Source organism: Muntiacus reevesi, chromosome X, assembly GCF_963930625.1.
Source record: "Muntiacus reevesi chromosome X, mMunRee1.1, whole genome shotgun sequence".
Taxonomy (NCBI): domain Eukaryota; kingdom Metazoa; phylum Chordata; class Mammalia; order Artiodactyla; family Cervidae; genus Muntiacus; species Muntiacus reevesi.
The window spans coordinates 14,935,018-14,954,480 of NC_089271.1; the positions used below are offsets into that span (position 1 = coordinate 14,935,018).

The 19,463-nt window shown below is 39.4% G+C and overlaps 1 protein-coding gene across 2 annotated transcripts in view; it reads left to right on the top strand.

The window, feature by feature from the left end:
* The window catches only part of REPS2 (RALBP1 associated Eps domain containing 2), a 254,183-nt gene that overhangs the window by 64,224 nt on the left and 170,496 nt on the right, over window positions 1–19,463 (top strand). The window contains exons 3-4 of one of the 2 annotated variants that reach the window (XM_065916435.1): window positions 14,165–14,313; window positions 16,834–16,960. In XM_065916435.1, the coding sequence (XP_065772507.1) occupies window positions 14,165–14,313; window positions 16,834–16,960 (276 nt within the window). The remainder of the gene's footprint in view (window positions 1–14,164; window positions 14,314–16,833; window positions 16,961–19,463) is intronic. The other variant, XM_065916436.1, reaches the window with a different exon arrangement.

The window sequence follows — 19,463 nt, forward strand, 5'->3', positions numbered from 1 at the left end:
TATTAATGCATATAAATGGAATTTAGAAAGATGGTAATGACAATCTTATATGGAAGGCAGCTGAAGAGACACAGAAGTAATGAACAGGCCTTTGGACTATGTGGGAGAAGGCGAGGGTGGGATGATTTGAGAGAATAGCATTCAAACATGTATTACCATGTGTAAAATAGATGACCAGTGCTAGTTTGATGTGTGAAACAGGACATCCAAAGCCTGTGCTCTGGGACAACCTGGAGGGATGGAGTGGGGAGGGAGGTGAGTGAGGAGTTCAGGATGGGGACATATATGTGCACCTGTGGTTGTTTCGTGTCAATGTATGGCAAAAACCATTGCAATATGTAAAGTAATTATCCTCCAATTAAAATAATTAATTAAAAAAAAAGTTCTGCCAATATGACTCTAGTCTCACTGCTTGCTCCCTATATCTTTCTACCTCTGCTAAGTGAGGCCACCTGCAGCCACTTTCCTGAGTGCCACAATGGTTTTGTCATTAGTTTCTTGGCCTTCTCTCTTTTCTACTCTGGTCTCTTTCCCCACGTAGCACTAAGAGTAGCTTTTTCAAAATAGATTATTTTAACTAGCTCCTTGAAACTCTCCCAGTGGTTGCTTACTGTACATAGTGCAAAGTTCAAAGTCCCTACAGTTATCTGTAAGGCCTTGAATAATCTAGTCTCTGCCTACTACCCTCCTCATCTCAAATCTTTCTTTCTTGTAATCTGTCCCTTAGCCTTACGGGCTGTGTATCCATTTCTGGGCCACTTCTTTCCTACTGTAGGAAAGAAGTGTTATGTTATGTTATGTCAAGATCTTTGGTTGCTAGTGGTCTGTTCTCCCTCCTCTCCTTCCAGTGCTGGCATCTCCTCCTCATCCTTTAGGTTTCCTAGGCTGTCCCTGACATCCTATCTAAAGTATGTCCTGTCAAATTAATTCATTAACAAAGGAACCAGCATATAGTAAAGCTGGTTCAAGAAAGTGTAGGAAAGTCAGAAGTATTTATAGTCATGGAAAGAAATAATGCTGGAATAAGATCGCTAAATTACGTATAAAATTGTCCCTACAGGACAATAAAACTGTAACTGGGTCATTATACTCTTTTGTAAGATAAAATTCATTTGCACTGCTATCAGAAAAGAAGTGTTTGTTATCTAACAAATTTTCCACAAGTTAATATCTACCCTTTCAGTATTGTAAAATGCTTCATCAAGAGTAAATAATAACTTAAAAGCATGCACCCCTAGGGAATTAGGTAATCCTTGGATGGGCCTGTTAATGCTGGATAATGTGACAGTCTCCTCCTTACTTAATTTTCTCACTGCCTGCTCTTTCATAGCTCTTTTGTTAGGGTTTGTAAGTACTCCTTTATAGGTTTGAGTAATTTTTTTGTCTGTCTTCCTCAGCAGTCTGCACATCTAAGGGGAAGGGAGGAGCATCTGGTAACCCCTGTACCGAGGGGCCTTGTGGGTACTCAGGGCATGTTTGTTGAATGAATACACGAAGACACAAATGCCTGGGCATGAGGAGTGAGTCTTAATCATCGGTCACATCGGTCATTTCTTTTTAATGCAAACAGTTGGAATTCACGTTCACCAGAAACTTCTGAGGAATGCTTACAGAAGTCATCTCTCTCAGGCATTGGTTCCCAACCTTGTATGCACTTGAGAATCATCTGGATAACTTTAAATGCAAAATAAAAACTACAGGAACCTGGGGTTACCTGCAGACATGTGGCTTTAGCACAGGGTTTTTCAGAGTACCCCAGGTGATTGTTCTGTGGAGCCAGGGTTCAGAGTGACTTCTAAAGACAGTCTAGTGGAGTATTTTCAAGAGCTTTGCTTAAGCTCTGAATACAGATTTGGTCACATTAGGGCCCAAACTGGAGGGAGGCAAGAGCACCCAGGGCATATAACTGTAGGGGATGTATAACTGTAGGGGGTGCTAGCTCCCTGAGCCCTGCAAGTGCTGACTCTGACTTTCCGGGGCCCTGAGAGGGAGTACCTCAAGTGCTAGCCCCAGGCTTTTCTCTAGCCTCACCCTAGTAGGAGCTGAGGTAATGCTGTTGGGAAAGCTAACTTAGGAGGGCAGAAGGTGGTGTTGGGGTGAAGTTCAGGGGTGGCAGAAAGTTCTTGTGGAGGAAACCATGTATGAACATTTGTCCTGGGAGCAAACCTTCCTGCTTTCCAAAGACAGGCCAAGAGGAAGTGTGAGGACTGAGGGAAGGCATAGCAGGGTTTAGAGTAGAGTTTTGAAACTTTATCGTGCCATGGCCCCTTTGACAGTGTGAAACCTGTGAACCCCTTCTTGGAGCAATTAAAAAAAATTATCGGAATATAGTTGCTTTATAATTTTGTGTTAGTTTTTGCTGTGCAACAAAGTGAATTAGTCAATGTATACATATATTCTGGTGGCTCAGATGGTGAAGAATCCGCCTGCAATGCGGGAGACCTGGGTTTGATCCCTGGTTTGAGAAGATCCCCTGGAAAGGGAATGGCAACCCACTCCAGTATTTGTGCCTGGAGAATCCCCATGCACAGAGAAGCATGGCGGACTGCAGTCCATGGGTTACAAAGAGTTGGACATGACGAGCAACTAAGCACACATACATATATCCAGTTTTCTGGATTTCCTTCCCATTTAGGTCACCATAGAGCACTGAGGAGAGTTCCTTGTGCTATACAGTAGGCTCTCATTAGTTATCTATTTTAACATAGTCAGTTCAGTTGTGTTCAGTCGCTCAGTCATGTCCAACGCTCTGTGATCCCATGGACTGCAGCACGCCAGGCATCCCTGTTCATCGCCAACTACCAGAGATTACTTAAACTCATGTCCATTGAGTTGGTGATGCCATCCAACCATCTCATCCTCTGTCATCCCCTTCTTCTGCCGTCAGTCTTCCCCAGCATCAGGGTCTTTCCCAATGAGTCAACACTTCGAATCAGGTGGCCAAAGTATTGGAGTTCCGCCTCAGCATCAGTCCTTCCAATGAATTTTAAGGACTGATTTCCTTTAGGATGGACTGGTTGGATCTTCTTGCTGTCCAAGGGACTCTCAAGAGTATTCTCCAACACCACAATTCAAAAGCATCAATTTTTCGGCCCTCAGCTTTCTTTATAGTCCAACTCTCACATCCATACATGACTACTGGAAAAACCATAGTTTTGACTAGACAGACCTTTGTTGGCAAAGTAATGTCTCTGCTTTTTAATATGCTGTCTAGGTTGGTCATAACTTTTCTTCCAAGGAGCAAGCGTCTTTTAATTTCATGGCTGCAATCACCATCTGCAGTGATTTTGGAGCCTCCCAAAATAAAGGCTCTCACTGTTTCCATTATTTCCCCATCTATTTCCCATGAAGTGATGGGACCAGACTCCATGATCTTAGTTTTCTTAATGTTGAGTTTTAAGCCAACTTTTTCACTCTTCTCTTACACTTTCATCAAGAGGTTCTTTAGTTCTTCTTTGCTTTCTGCCATAAGGTTGATGTCATCTGCATATCTGAGTTTATTGATCTTTCTCCTGGCAGTCTTGATTCTTGCTTGTGCTTCATCCAGACCAGCCTTTCTCCTGATGTACTGTATAAGCAGGGTGACAATATACAGCCTTGCCCTACTCCTTTCCCGATTTGAAACCAGTCTGTTGTTCCATGTCCAGTTCTAACTGTTGCTTCCTGACCTGTGTACAGATTTCACAAGAGGCAGGTCAGGTGATCTGGTATTCCCATCTCTTTAAGAATTTTCCAGAGTTTGTTGTGGTCCACACAGTCAAAGGCTTTGGCATAGTCAATAAAGCAGAAGTAGATGTTTTTCTGGAACTCTCTTGCTTTTTTTGATAATCCAGTGGATATTGGCAATTTGATCTCTGGTTCCTCTGCCTTTTCCAAATCCAGCTTGAACATCTGGAAGCTCACGGTTCACGTATTTCTGAAGCCTGGCTTGGAGAATTTTGAGCATTACTTTACTAGTGTGTGAGATGAGTGCGAAGAGTTGACTCATTGGAAAAGACCCTGATGCTGGGAGGGATTGGGGGCAGGAGGAGAAGGGGACAACAGAGGATGAGATGGCTGGATGGCATCACCGACTTGATGGGCATGAGTTTGAGTAAACTCCGGGAGTTTGTGATGGACAGGAAGGCCTGGTGTGCTGCGATTCATGGGGACACAAAGAGTTGGACACGACTGAGTGACTGAACTTAACTGAACTGAACTGAGATGAGTGCAATTATGCAGTAGTTTGAGCGTTCTTTGGGATTGCCTTTCTTTGGGATTGGAATGAAAAACCGACATTTTCTAGTCCTGTGGCCACTGCTGAGTTTTCCAAAATTACTGGCATATTGAGTGAAGCACTTTCACAGCATCATCATTTAGGATTTGCAATAGCTCAACTGGAATTCCATCACCTCCACTTGCTTTGTTCGTAGTGATGCTTCCTAAGGCCCACTTGACTTCACATTCCAGGATGTCTGGCTCTAGGTTGGTGATCACACCATCGTGATTATCTGCGTCATGAAGATCTTTTTTGTATATTTCTTCTGTGTATTCTTGCTATCCTTAATGTCTTCTGCTTCTGTTAGGTCCATACCATTGCTGTTCTTTATTGTGCCCATCTTTGCATGAAATGTTCCCTTGGTATCTCTAATTTTCTTGAAGAGATCTCTAGATTTTCCCATTCTATTGTTTTTCTCTATTTGTTTGCATTGATCGCTGAGGAAGTCTTTCTTATCTCTCCTTGCTTGTCTTTGGAACTCTGCCTTCAAATGGGTATATCTTTCCTTTTCTCCTTTGCCTTTAGCTTCTCTTCTATTCACAGCTATTTGTAAGGCTTCCTCAAACAACCATTTTGCCTTTTTGCATTTCTTTTCCTTGGGGATGATCTTGGTCCCTGTGTCCTGTACAGTGTCACGAACCTCTGTCCATAGTTCTTCAGGAACTCTATCTATTAGATCTAATCTCTTGAATCTATTTGTTACTTCCACTGTGTAATCATAAGAGATTTGATTTAGGTCATACCTGAATACCTTGAGAACCCCATGAACAGTATGAAAAGGCAAAATGGTAGGATATGAAAGAGGAACTCCCCAGGTCGGTAGGTGCCCAGTATGCTACTGGAGATCAGTGGAGAAATAACTCCAGAAAGAATGAAGACACAGAGCTAAAGCAAAAACAATATCCAGTTGTGGATGTGACTGGTGATAGAAGCAAGGTTCAATGCTGTAAAGAGCAATATTGCATAGGAACCTGGAATGTTAGGTCCATGAATCAAGGCAAATTGGAAGTGGTCAAACAGGAAATGGCAAGAGTGAACATCGACATTCTAGGAATCAGCGAACTAAAATGGACTGGAACAGGGGAATTTAACTCAGATGACCATTATATCTACTACTGTGGGCAGGAATCCCTTAGAAGAAGTGGAGTAGCCATCATGGTCAACAAAAGAGTCCGAAATGTGGTACTTGGATGCAGTCTCAAATATGACAGAGTGATCTCTGTTTGTTTCCAAGGCAAACAGTTCAATATCACAGTAATCCAAGCCTATGCCCCAACCAGTAATGCTGAAGAAGCTGAAGTTGAATGGTTCTATGAAGAACCACAAGACCTTTTAGAACTAACACCCCCAAAAAGACATCATTTTCATTATAGGGGACTGGAATGCAAGAGTAGGAAGTCAAGAAACACCTGGAATACCAGGCAAATTTGGCCTTGGAGTACGGAATGAAGCAGGGCAAAGGCTGATGGAGTTTTGCCAAGAGAACGCACTGGTCATAGCAAACACCCTCTTCCAACAACACAAGAGAAGACTACACATGGACATCACCAGATGGTCAACACCAAATTCAGATTGATTATATTCTTTGCAGCCAAAGATGGAGAAGCTCTATACAGTCAGCAAAAACAAGACTGGGAGCTGACTGTGGCTCAGATCATGAACTCCTTCTTGCCAAATTCAGACTTAAATTGAAGAAAGTAGGAAAACCACTGGACCATTCAGGTATGACCTAAATCAAATCCCTTATGACTACACAGTGGAAGTGAGAAATAGATTTAAGGGACTAGATCTGAGTGCTTGATGAACTATGGACGGAAATTTGTGACATTGTACAGGAGACAGGGATCAAGACCATCCCCATTGAAAAGAAATGCAAAAAGGCAAAATGGTTGTCTGAGGAGGCCTTATAAATAGCTGTGAAAAGAAGAGAAGCAAAAAGCAAAGGAGAAAAGGAAAGACATTCCCATTTGAATGCAGAGTTCCAAAGAATAGCCAGGAGAGATAAGAAAGCCTTCCTCAGCGATCAATGCAAAGAAATAGAGGAAAACAACAGAATGGGAAAGACTAGAGATCTCTTCAAGGAAATTAGAGATACCAAGGGAACATTTCATGCAAAGATGGACTCGATAAAGGACAGAAATGGTATGGACTTAACAGAAGCAGAAGATATTAAGAAGAGGTGGCAAGAATACACAGAAGAACTATACAAGAAAGATCTTCATGACCCAGATAATCACGATGGTGTGATCACTCACCTAGAGCCAGACATCCTGGAATGTGAAGTCAGGTGGGCCTTAGAAAGCATCACTACGAACAAAGCTAGTGGAGGTGATGGAATTCCAGTTGAGCTATTTCAAATCCTGAAAGATGATGCTGTGGAAGTGCTTCACTCAATATGCCAGCAAATTTGGAAAACTCAGCAGTGGTCACAGGATTGGAAAAGGTCAGTTTTCATTCCAATCCCAAAGAAAGGCAATCCCAAAGAATGCTCAAACTACCGCACGATTGCACTCATCTCCCATGCTAGTAAAATAATGCTCAAAATTCTCCAAGCCAGGCTTCAGAAATACGTGAACCGTGAACTTCCAGATGTTCAAGCTGGTTTTAGAAAAGGCAGAGAGACCAGAGATCAAATTGCCAACATTCGCTGGATCATCGAAAAAGCAAGAGAGTTCCAGAAAAACATCTATTTCTACTTTATTGACTATGCCAAAGCCTTTGTGTAGATCACAATAAACTGTGGAAAAATATGAAAGAGACGGGAATACCAGACCACCTGACCTACCTCTTGAGAAACCTATATGCAGGTCAGGAAGCAACAGTTACAACTAGGCATGGAACACCAGCCTGGTTCCAAATAGGAAAAGGAGTATGTCAAGGCTGTATATTGTCACCCTGCTTATTTAACTTGCATGCAGAGTACATCATGAGAAACTCTGGGCTGGAAGAAGCACAAGCTGGAATTAAGATTGCTGGGAGAAATATCAATAAACTCAGATATGCAGATTTTACCACCCTTATGGCAGAAAGTGAAGAGGAACTAAAAAGACTTTTGATGAAAGTGAAAGAGGAGAGTGAAAATGTTGGCTTAAAGCTCAACATTCGAAAAACTAAGATCATGGCATCTGGTCCCATCACTTCATGGAAAATAGAGAAACAGTGAAAGCAGTGTCAGACTTTAATTTTTTGGGCTCCAAAATCACTGCAGATGGTGATTGCAGCCATGAAATTAAAAGACACTTACTCCTTGGAAGGAAAGTTATGACCAAACTAGATAGCATATTCAAAGCAGAGACATTACACTGCCAACAAAGGTCCGTCTAGTCAAGGCTATGGTTTTTCCAGTGGTCATGTATGGATGTGAGAGTTGGACTGTGAAGAAAGCTGAGGGCCGAAAAATTGATGCTTTTGAACTGTGGTGTTGGAGAAGACTCTTGAGAGTCCCTTGAACTGTAAGGAAATCCAAAAGGAGATTAATCTTGGGTGTTCATTGGAAGGACTGATGCTGAAGCTGAAACTCCAATACTTTGGCCACCTGATGCAAAGTGTTGACTCATTGGAAAAGACCCTGATGCTGGGAGTGATTGGGGGCAGGAGCAGAAGGGGACGACAGAGGATGAGATGGCTGGATGGCACCACCGACTTGATGGGCATGAGTCTGAATAAACTCCGGGAGTTTGTGATGGACAGGGAGGCCTGGCGTGCTGCATTTCATGGGGTCGCAAAGAGTCAGACACGACTGAGCGCCTGAACTGAACTGAACTGATACCTGAATGGTCTAATGGCTTCCCTGCTTTCTTCAATTTAAGTCTGAATTTGGCAATAAGGAGTTCATGATCTGAGCCACAGTCAGCTCCTGCTCTTGTTTTTGCTGACTGTATAGAGCTTCTCCATCTTTGGCTGCAAAGAATATAATCAGTCTGATTTTGGTGTTGACCATCTGGTGATGTCCATGTGTAGAGTCTTCTCTTTTGTTGTTGGAAGAGGGTGTTTGCTATGACCAGTGCGTTCTCTTGGCAAAACTCCATCAGCCTTTGCCCTGTTTCATTCTGTACTTCAAAGCCAAATTTGCCTGTTATTCCAGGTATTTCTTGACTTCCTACTCTTGTATTCCAGTCCCCTATAATGAAAAGGATATCTTTTTTGGGTGTTAGTTCTAGAACGTCATGTAGGTCTTCATAGAACCTTTCAACTTCAGCTTCTTCAGCATTACTGGTCGGGAGATAGACATTATACATAGTAGGATATGTATGTCAATACAAATCTCCCATTTCATCCTATCCCCATTTCCCCCTCGGTATCCATATGTTTATTCTGTAAATCTGTGTCTCTGTTTTGGAGTAATGTTTTAAATGTGTACAAAGATGTAGGATTATAAAGGATAACAGTTCCAACTGACCCTTGAACTACTCAAGAGTTTGTTCAGTCACTAGAGCACGGCAGGCTCCCCTGTGCTTCATTATCTGCTGTAGTTTGCTCAGATTCATGTCCATTGAGTCAGTGATGCTATCTAATCATCTCATCCTCTGCTGCCCACTTGTCCTCCTGCCCTCAATCTTTCCCAGCATCAAAGTCTTTTTCCAGTGAGTTGGCTCATTGTGTCAGGTGACCAAAGTATTGGAGCTTCAGCTTCAGCCTCAGTTCTTCCAGTGAATAATCAGAGTTGATTTCCTTTAGGACAGACTAGTTTGATCTCCTTGCAGTCCAAGGGACTCTCGAGAATCTTCTCTAACACCACAATTCGAAAGCATCAGTTCTTTGACACTCAGCCTTCTTTATGGTCCAGTTCTCACATCCATACATGGCTATTGGAAAAACCATAGCTTTGACTATATGGACCTTTGTCAGCATAGTTATGTCTCTGCTTTTTAATACGCTGTCTGTATTTTTCATACTGGAGCAGGTGTCAAGTAGTAGCTGGTTTGTAGTGTTTTTGTGAGCAGAAAATTGGGTAATCCTTTGGCCAGGCATCTAAACTGTGCTATCTCATATGGTAGCCACTAGTCCTGTGAAACTGACTATAGAGCATTTAAAATGTGTTTAGTGCCAGTGAGAAATTGAATTTTAATTAAAGCAGCAATTTAAATTACTTAAAATTTACATTAAAAGCTCAAGTAACATAAAATATTTTTCCATTAAATGAAACTTTATTGTTTTAGTAAGATTATGTTTTACTTTAAGCACTGTATTGTATAAGATAGGCATCAGCAAACTTTTCCTGTAAAGGGCTAGGTAGTGGATATTTTAGGCTTTGTGAGCTATATGGCTTTTATTGCACATATCCAACTCTGCTTTTGAACTGGGAAAGCAGAATGTGTAAACAAAAGAGCATGGCTGTGTTCCAGTAAAACTTTATTTATGGATATTGAAATTTGTATTTTGTAATTTTCACATCATGAATCATTTTTCTTTTGATGTTTTCCAGGCATTCAAAAATGTAAAACCTATTGTTTTTTAATGAAAATACTATTTTTTAAAACTGAAGTATACTTTGATGTATAGTATTATATAAGTTACAGGTGTATGATATAGTGATTCACACACAGGTTTTAAAGGTTATACTCCATTTATACTTATAAAATATTGGCTATGTTCCCTGTGTTGTATAATACATGCTTGTAGCTTATTTTGTACATAATAGTTTATACTTATACTACTACTATATAGTCCTCATGAGCTATATGGAAATAGACAGCAGGTTGAATGTGGCTCATAGATATATCCCAAGACTGATGAATTCACATCTCTCAAAAGTAATTTATAAGACTGTGCACAGCAGCTATATTCATAATGGCTCTAAACTGAAAACAACCTAAATGTTTATCACAGAGACTGGGTTTAAAAATTTTCAGTATATTCATAAAAGTGGATTACTCCATAGCAGTGAAAAAAAATGAACTGTCTTTAGATGATTATGTTGTACATTGGATGATTATCAGAAAAGCTAGTTACAAAGATTAATATTGTATCATTCCATTATGTGAAGTTCTATAGTGGCAAAGGTAATCTGTGGATTTAGAAATTAGAATACATTGCTCAGTGGGACAAGGGAAGGTGATTAACTAGAAAGGGATATGAAAGCACTTTGGGTATTTGTTATGAGGTTATATATACATTTGTTAAAAGTCTTCAAATGAGGCTTCCTGGTAGCTCAGTGGTAAAGAATCTGCCTGCCAATGCAGGAGACACAGAATTGATCCCTGATCTGGGAAGATCCCATATGCTGTGGAGCAACTAAGCCTGTGCACCACAACTATTGAGCCTGTGTTCTAGAGTCTGGGAGCCACAACTGCTGAAGCCTGTGCTCCCTAGAATCTGTGCTCTGCAACAAGAGAAGCCACTGCAATGAGAAACAAACCCTTGGCGCAACTAGAGAAAAGCCTGCAGCAATGAAGACCCAGTGTGACCAAAAATAAACAAAATTTTAAAAGTCTTCAAATAGTTAAGCTCTGTGTACATCATTATCATCCCTCCATACAAAATACTCTTTACATAATTTAAGAAGAAATCAATTATTTGTTGACTTTTAACTTTATAGTATTTCTTAGTAAAATCTAGATCTCTGGCCATAGTGGTCCATATTGCTTCATAGCAACCATCAGCCAAACTGTGCTTTTACAGTAGGGCAGCCAGTAGCCATACTACTGCAGCTCCTGAGTGCCTGAAATGTGGTGTATCTGAATTGAGGTCTGTGGTACAGGGACGTACACATGGGTTTTAAAGCATTAGTCTGAAAAGAGAATGTAAACAATTATATTAATTTTTATCTTGTTTACATGCTTTCATTGATAACATTGGGTTAAAATATACAAAATTAATTTCACCTCTGTTTTTTGCTTTTTTTAAGTTGAAAAATATTAGTTGTGACAAAATAAACATAATATAAAATCATCTTAACCATTTTTAAGTATACAGTTCAGTAGTGTTACGTATATCCACATTGTTGTGCAACCAATCTGCCTACATTGCAAGGTGGAAACTCCACCCCCATTAAACAACTCCCCAGTCCCCTTCCCTCTAGCCTCTGGCATACACCGTTCTACCTTCTGTTTCCATGAGTTTGATGATTGATCTGTCATGTAAGTGAAACCATGCAGTATTTGTATTTTTTCACTGGCTTCTTCACTTAACATTTTTTTTTTTTTTGTTAATGTGGCTACTATACAATTTACAATGATACATGTGGCTGCGATTATATTTCTCAGTTCAGTTCAGTCACTCAGTTATGTCCGACTCTGCGACCCCATGGACTGTAGCATGCCAGGCCTCCTTGTCCATCACCAACTCCCGGAGTTTACTCAAACTCATGTCCATTGAGTTGGTGATTCCATCCAACCATCTCATCCTCTGTCGTCGCCTTCTCCTCCTGCCCTCAATCTTTCCCAGCATCAGGATCTTTTGAGGACAGTGCACAGCAGCTGCTTCTTTGTAATTAATCTTTTATTACTGTGTTTATGCTGCTTATATTTTTTCTAATGAATTGAGGAGATTGATGTATTTCTAATATTCATGACTCCATCAAACATGGGAAAACAAAAGATTTTTCACTTAGAGGATCACATGTTTAAAAAAGCAAAGACATAATTTTGTTTGTGGAAGGGAAAAACAGTCATTTCTATTTAATATACAAAGCATTTCTGTGTTCAAAGAATACAACCTAAGATACCATTATGAGACAAATGATTGCTGTGCTCATTGTGTCCTTGGCCCCTGGCAGTATTTTATTTGAACTCTTAATTTGTTTCCTATCTGCTAATTTAATTCAGTTTGGGAGAAAAGATTCTTACCAATTACTGCAGATAGATCTTCTCCTGTGATTACTTAACATATATCACTGGATAGTAGGTACTTTATTGATTAATTTTCTAATAAAGTTTTGCTATTAAATTTGCTGTACGTATGACTGTGAAACAACATTTAGACTGAATGTTGACAAACTATAGTTTTGCTTTTCACTTTTAAAAAGCTTGTAGCATAAAAAAAAGCTTGCACCACTTTAAGAAAAATAGCACTTTCATTAGTTTTGAATAATAGGAATATCAGTATATATGGTTACAATTCTGTTAAGTAAAAGTTGTTTAAAGCCTTGAAAACAAAGAAAGTATGAGAGAAATTCAGCTGTATTTTGTCTTCCGCTGTCTGAGGGAGGGAGATTCTTTCCCAGGTGAACAATTCTGGAGAAATGCCATAGCCAGGGAAGGAGAATTTGTGATATGACAGTGTCCTAAAGGACAGCTGGGGGCCCTAGTGTAGTAGTTGATATTCACCAACCAGCTTTGTGTTCCATTGTTCCTGGAGTTATCTGTTAAACACCAGTGAAACACTGTCAGGGAGCTTACAAATGCCGAACATTTCCTTTTTTTTTTCTTCTCTTTCCAGATAGGGCTTGTAAGTAGCGTCATCCTCTTGTGGGCAGGTTAGAGTACAAGTTATTTTATGTGATCTTGTTCAATTTTTTAAGATCCTTTTTTCAGACTGAGCTGTAATAAATACCTTTCTGAGAAGAGAACTGTAGAATTAGCTCATATTTGATTTACTGAGAATCTAGATTTTCTTTTCTCTTGCCTTCTTTCTCTTAAAGTCCAGTCCTGCCTTGAGTGCTGAAGAGCTGCCAGGGTTAGGAAATAATAAAATATTTAAAATGGTGGCCATCATCTCTTTAGGGGAAAGTCTTGGTTTAATTTTCCAGATTGGTTATTCTATTCATGTCTCTTGGGCTCTTGGCTGATTGATCACGCAGGGATTTGTCATATTGCCTACTTCTTTGAATTGAATGTGGACATAGCAACTAAAAATAAACATGATGTGGATATTAGAGAGCCAGGGGCCTTCTTTGCCTGGGGAGCTGAGATACTGCTTGCTGTTGCTAAGATGTTTTCTGGCTGTAACACAGCAGCGATCATTGGAAGTGCAGCTGTGTTTTTGGAAGAGCAAGCTAAGGGAAGGCAAAGGCACACTGATGAATATTATCCTAAACAATGAATCCAGATGCAAATCATTATGCCTAATCCAGAATATTATACCCATTTTTGGTGTTCTTTGTGCTGTGTTATTGTGTGTGATTTGCTCTGCTGAGAACTTAAAGTGTGCCAAAGTTTCATTTCTGTTTTCAGAATAGTTTTGTCAGAAATTTGAAAGGTAAGTAAAAATACACCAGACTGTTGCATTTCAGCTCTTCGTGGTATTGAGTGTGGCTAATGGTTTTGACAGTAGAATTTGACTGAACTTTGGATTGATTGCTCTAACTTGATGCCATTTTCCTTATTCCATTACAAAAAGACAACTGGAGATTGTGTGTGAACATTCCTTGAGCAATAACATAGGATGAGAACGTGTTGTATCCAGTAAGTTTGCCCTGGGAATGAGGGGCCTTTCTATAGGGCAGTGGCACTGACCTATGAAGAGCCAGCTCTGCCACAGACATGCTGTGTCATCTTAGCTCCTTCTGGTCTGTTTCCACATCTGTAAAAGAAGGGTAATGATCATCTTACTGTAGCGAGTTGTGAGGATTAACTGAGTTAATATTTACAGATCTTAATATAGTCTGGCATATAATAAACACTATATAAGTTTGCCTGCTACTGTTGTCACTTGACACTGATTTCTACAATGTCACATCCCTTTTCTTGGTGCCAAACTAAAGGCTGAAATGGAAGATCTGTCCAAAACCTGAATTTGTTCTAGAATGATTGGACAGCATTTAAAAATGTTGAGCCAAGATACCTTGCTAAACTGTAGCACATGACATTATTATAGGAGTCTTTATTGTGTTGAAATCAGATTTAATCTATATTTAGTACTCTGGAATTTTTCCTCAAAAGTGACTCATCTTTTGGCCATTGAGTTCCCCTTTTTGCAGTTTTCAAATAAAATCTCACTTGAGCTTCTTTGATTCTGCTCCTAAAGAACTGCCGCTGCCTCGCTTTATGATGTCAAAGACTGATGCTGAAATCCGGTTTGGGAACACGACTGAGCTGCATGGATCTAAAGTTCAGATTCCATATTTAATCACAGAAAAAAATACCTTCAAAAGAATCGACGATGAGGATAAACAGGTAAATAGTCTGATCAGGCATGTCTGTTTGCTTCTGACCATGAACCCTCACAGAGCAGTGCCTCATAGCTGCTGTCAAACTTCCAGTTCCTTGAATTGCACCATCTGGGATACAATTATAGGCTTGGAGTGTGCCTATAAAGTTTCCTTTTAGCAAGAAGAAGAGGCTGATGCATAGAAATTACCATGATCCATCTCTGGGCCATTTAGAGCCTACTTTAATGTAGAATTGTGTCTCAAGTAAGGTTACTGCTTTAACACACTTATTTGATTTATCTAACGACCATTTCTAAATGGGTTTTTTTTGAAATGTAACTTCTAGGAGTTTTTAATAAGTGCTTTCTTCCAAAAATCTGGTTTCTCTGGTTAAATGTGGTTGGAGAACACTGTTTCATGCCTTATTCTTGGGGGAAAGGCTAAATACTTGGTCTTAGACTTTCACGGTGCACATTAGCATAGTAAAGGCCCTGACAAGTCCTGCAATAAGGAGACCTGGAGATTGGCATGTACTAAACTTCTTTCACCAGGGAATCCCTTCTTGGAGGGCCATCTTGGGAAATGCTGCCTTTACATGTACAGGTCAGGAACAAGAATAGGGTGGACAGGCTTTTAAAATTAGACCACTAATTGCAATAGTCAGATAGTGATGAGTAGAGAAAAAAGTGTAAAATTCCAGATGAGTAAGTCTGTCAAAATAGACTTACACATTAGTGAGCACTCAGGGCATCAAGGTACTTGCAATGAAGATACTGAATTATGCAGAAAAGTCAAATCATATTCAATGTAGTACCTTCTATATGGAAAAGAAATTTGTCATGTTTTAGAAAGACCAAAAAAATGTTTTTCAAATGCAATGATTATTAAAAGATTAAGTTGGAAAACTAATGTATATGGTTCACCCTAATAATGCTGGATATTTAAAGTATTGTTGCAGTTTTCATATTTAAGTGACATATAGTATGTTCTGTTGTATAACATCCTAATTCTGATACATTTTAAACTAGTTCTTCAGGGATTTATATAAAAAGGAGTACAGGCATACCTTGGAGACAGTGCAGGTTCAGTTTCAGACCACTGCAGTAGTCACACGAGTTTTTGGTTTCCTAGTGCTTACAAAAGTTAGATTTACACTATACTGTAGTCTACTAAGTGTGCAATAGCATTGTGGCTAAAAAACCATAATGTATATATCTTATTTAAAAAAATGCTTTATTGCTAAAAACTGCTAACTTACCATCTTAGCAAGTAGTAGTAACATCAAACCTCACTGATTACACACATTGCCATAAAAATACAATAATAATGAAAATGTTTGAAATATTGTTAAGGATTGTCAAAATGTGACACAGAGATATGAAGTGAGCAAATGCTATTGGAAAAGCGGTACTGGTAGACTTGCTTGATGCAGGGTTGCCATAAACTTGGTTTTTTAAAAAAATGTAATAGCTGTGAAGCGCAATGACATGAGGTATGCCTATATCAGACTCTTCAGCCAGTACTCTTTGGCATGTTTTCCCACCAGCATTTGGAGAGGAATGAGGGCCCACTATCCCAGGATGATTGATGCTCTGGGAACTTTCAGGCCCATCCCCTGGCAGTGTCACTGAGGACACATCCTTTCACTTCAGTCTGGATTTATGCTAGGCCCACCCAGTCTATGGTTGTGAACTTATAATTCAAAGCAAATATTCTTTCTTTTACTTGAAAAAGAGTACTTGATTGGTATCTCAGATTGAATTACTATTATTATTATTTTTGACTAAGAAAATAATATTTTTGACCTATATAGTCTCTATGCTGATAAAAAGTACAGTTTCCTTGTTACCAGTCTATTAGTAGCATTAAAAAAAAAGAGAGGAAACCCAGTAGCTGAGTAATAGTAAAAAGCCAAGTAATAATAGCTTGTCTCGCCTGTGGTCCTACATAAAGTTCACATTTGAATTGAGATTTGTACTTTATTAAGGTGCCATCCTACTGTTTAGGAGTAGGCTAGTTGGAGTTTACCCATAATGAATTGTTTTGGAATTTCTCAGTATAAAAAAGTTAACATTTTACTTTGGCTAGACAGCTCCAAGAATATTTAGCATTACCATTTAAAATATTTTAAAAACATCCACTTTGTTGGAAAACTTGATAAATGTAGATCCAGGAAATAAGAGCCTTTATTAATGAGTGAAAATTGAATCTATTCACAAAGAGATCAAAATTGTGGAGTATGAATGTTATTTCATATGATCAGTTGTCTCTTGTTTTCCCAAGGAAAATATTATTGGAGTAACTAGAAGTGTGTCAGGCTTGTTTTAGTAACTTAGGTAACTGAGTTCTGGTGAGACTGTTTTCTGAGAGACTTTTGAATCCCCAGACAGTGCTTTTTAACCAAGCTGCGTTTTTGAGAAAACATCTTCATTTGTTAAAGCAGTCGGCTTACTGGCAGTAGAGTTGCATTATACTTCATAACTGCAGCTCAGAGCACCAGGCTCCTTGAGTGATTCCCTCTGAACTCTGCTCTGATTCTTTGAAGCAGGAAACGCAGTCTCCCTCGATGTCACCTCTTGCCTCCCCTCCTTCTTCCCCGCCTCATTACCAGAGGGTGCCCTTGAGCCATGGCTACAGCAAACTGCGGAGCAGCACAGAGCAGATGCATTCAGGTAAGAGGCCAGCTGTCCCAGGCAGTATCTTAGAGACACTTTCCTCTTTCAGTCAGCCATGCGACCAGTTTCTGAGTCTCCTGACTTATCTCTGGCTCTGTAAACCGGACTCAGTTTAATTTTATACTCTCAAGCAAGGTTTAAAAAAAATATAAAATGAAATCTATATTCGTAATGCCTTGTTTTCTGTCCTACAAACTAGTTCATCTTTAGACTTGTAGATAATGATTTAGATGATTTAATCCTTCATTTACAAATTTCATTACATAGGAACATAGCACATGAAGAATTTGTATTGTTTTGGAATTCTTATTCCTTTCTGCAAATATACCAAACATATTTATATGATACCTGCTCTCATGAAACTACTTAAAAAATAGAATTCTGCAGAAGAGTTGATTCTACTTTTAAAGACTGAGCATATAAGTGAAAATATTTAGCTCTTGTGCTTGAGAATAAGAATAATTAGAGAAATGCCAGGGGAAGCATTGTGTTGAGGTGTGTGAAGTACCCAATTGTGGCCTTGCTTGCTTGCTCACATTTTTGTTACGTTGACTCTGTTAGTGGTAAAATATGTTAGTTGGTTGTGAGAATGACTTGTACAGTTGGCTGCCTAGGCTGCAGTGCTTAAAGCTCCACAAATTCACTGCAGCATCTTGTCCTTGTGGAGTTCAGGTTCCTAGCTGAAGATATGACCTTTAAAGTTATTTTAGAATTGGATATCTGTAACCCCCCACCCTTTTTATTCTGTGAGCTGGAACTGAAAATGACCCAGTTTCTGCAGGTTTTTGCTGCACTGAAAATAGTGATGACTTCTAGAGGGACACAGATAAAAGTGTGCTAGACTGAACTAAAGGGAGGCTATAATCTTGCTGAAAGAAGCAGGTATGGCATGATGGGAAAATCTTTTTTCCTTAATTTTTCTTTATTTTTGGCTGCGTTGGGTCTTTGTTGCTTTGCACAGACTTTCTCTAGTTGCAGCAAGTGAGGACTACTCTTTGTTGTGGTACTCAAGCTTCGCATTGTGGTGGCTTCTCTTCTTGTGGAGTACAGGGTCTAGGCACATGAGATTCAGTAGTTGCAGCTCTCAGGCTCAGTAGTTGTGGCTTATGGGTTTAGTTGCCCTGTGGCACATGGAATCTTCCTGGACCAGGGATCAAATACATATCCCCTGCATTAGGAGGCAGATTCCTATCCACTGCGTCACCAGGGAAGTCCTGGGAAAATCTTTTGATTGGAATCAGAAGATGAGGGTTTATGTGACTAGCTATGTGACCTTGGGCAAGCTACTTACTACTCTGAACCATGATTTTCCTTTCTTCTTTAGAAACAGAGTAATAGTATTCTGTAGGGCTGTTGTGAGTATTAATGAGAACATGAGTATAAGGGAATAGGAATAAAAAATCACTCCCCTGGAACCTGAGTGTCCCATTGGTGTCTGAAATGAAATGGGATTGAGAATTCTTCATTTTTCTCTTATAGTCTCTCCTGCCGAATTTCCCTGTTTTTAGAAGTGAATTTTTTTCTTAATTTTATCTAACTTTGGAAGTTGGAGTCCTATGCCTAGCATGGTGCCTAGTTTTTGGTTTTTAATTCAAAGGTGAGTCATTTTTGTTCTACTGAGTCACCAGGTTCTACCCTGTCTTTTTTTGGTTGTTATTCCTTAAAAAACCTGTCTGTACCAGCTTTCTCTCCTTCATACTCCATTTCTCCTCATTCCATTCAAATTGGGCTTTCATTCCCCTAGTGTCAAGGAAACAACCTGCTTTTCTTCTTTGTTGTTGACTTTTAGAAGCTTGTGTCAAGGTTGTCCATGCTTTTATTCTTTCTTAGCCTTTTTTTAAAAAGTGAGGCAAAATTTACATGTGATAAAATGCACACATTTAAAATCTTCAATTTGAGTTTTAACAAATGGATATACCCATGTATCTACCACTTTTATCATGGATAAAATATTTTCTTACCATATGATCCAGCAGTTCTACTGCTGAGTATATATCTGAAAAAAATAAAGGCACAAATTTGAAAAACTGCATGCACTCCAGTGTTCTGAGCAGTATTATTTACAATAGCCAAGATACAGAAGCAACCTAAGTGTCTCTCAGCAGATGAATGAAGAAAGAAGATATACACGTACATACATATACACAATGGAATATTGATTCATAAAAAAGAATGAAATTTTACCATTTGTAACAACATGGATGGATCAAAAGGGTATTATCTTTAGTGAAATAAGGCAGAGAAAGAGAAATGATATCACTTATATGTAGAATCTAAAAAATAAAATAGGTGAATAAATTTAACAAAACAGAAACCTACTCACAGATACAGAGAACAAACCTAGTGGTTGAAAGTGGAGGGAGTAGGGGATTAATAGGTACAAACTACTTGGACTTCCCTGGTGGCACAGTAGATAAGAATCCACTGCCAATGCAGGGAACATGAATTTGATCCTTGGTCCAGGAAGATTCCATATGCCGTGGAGGAACTAAACCCAGGT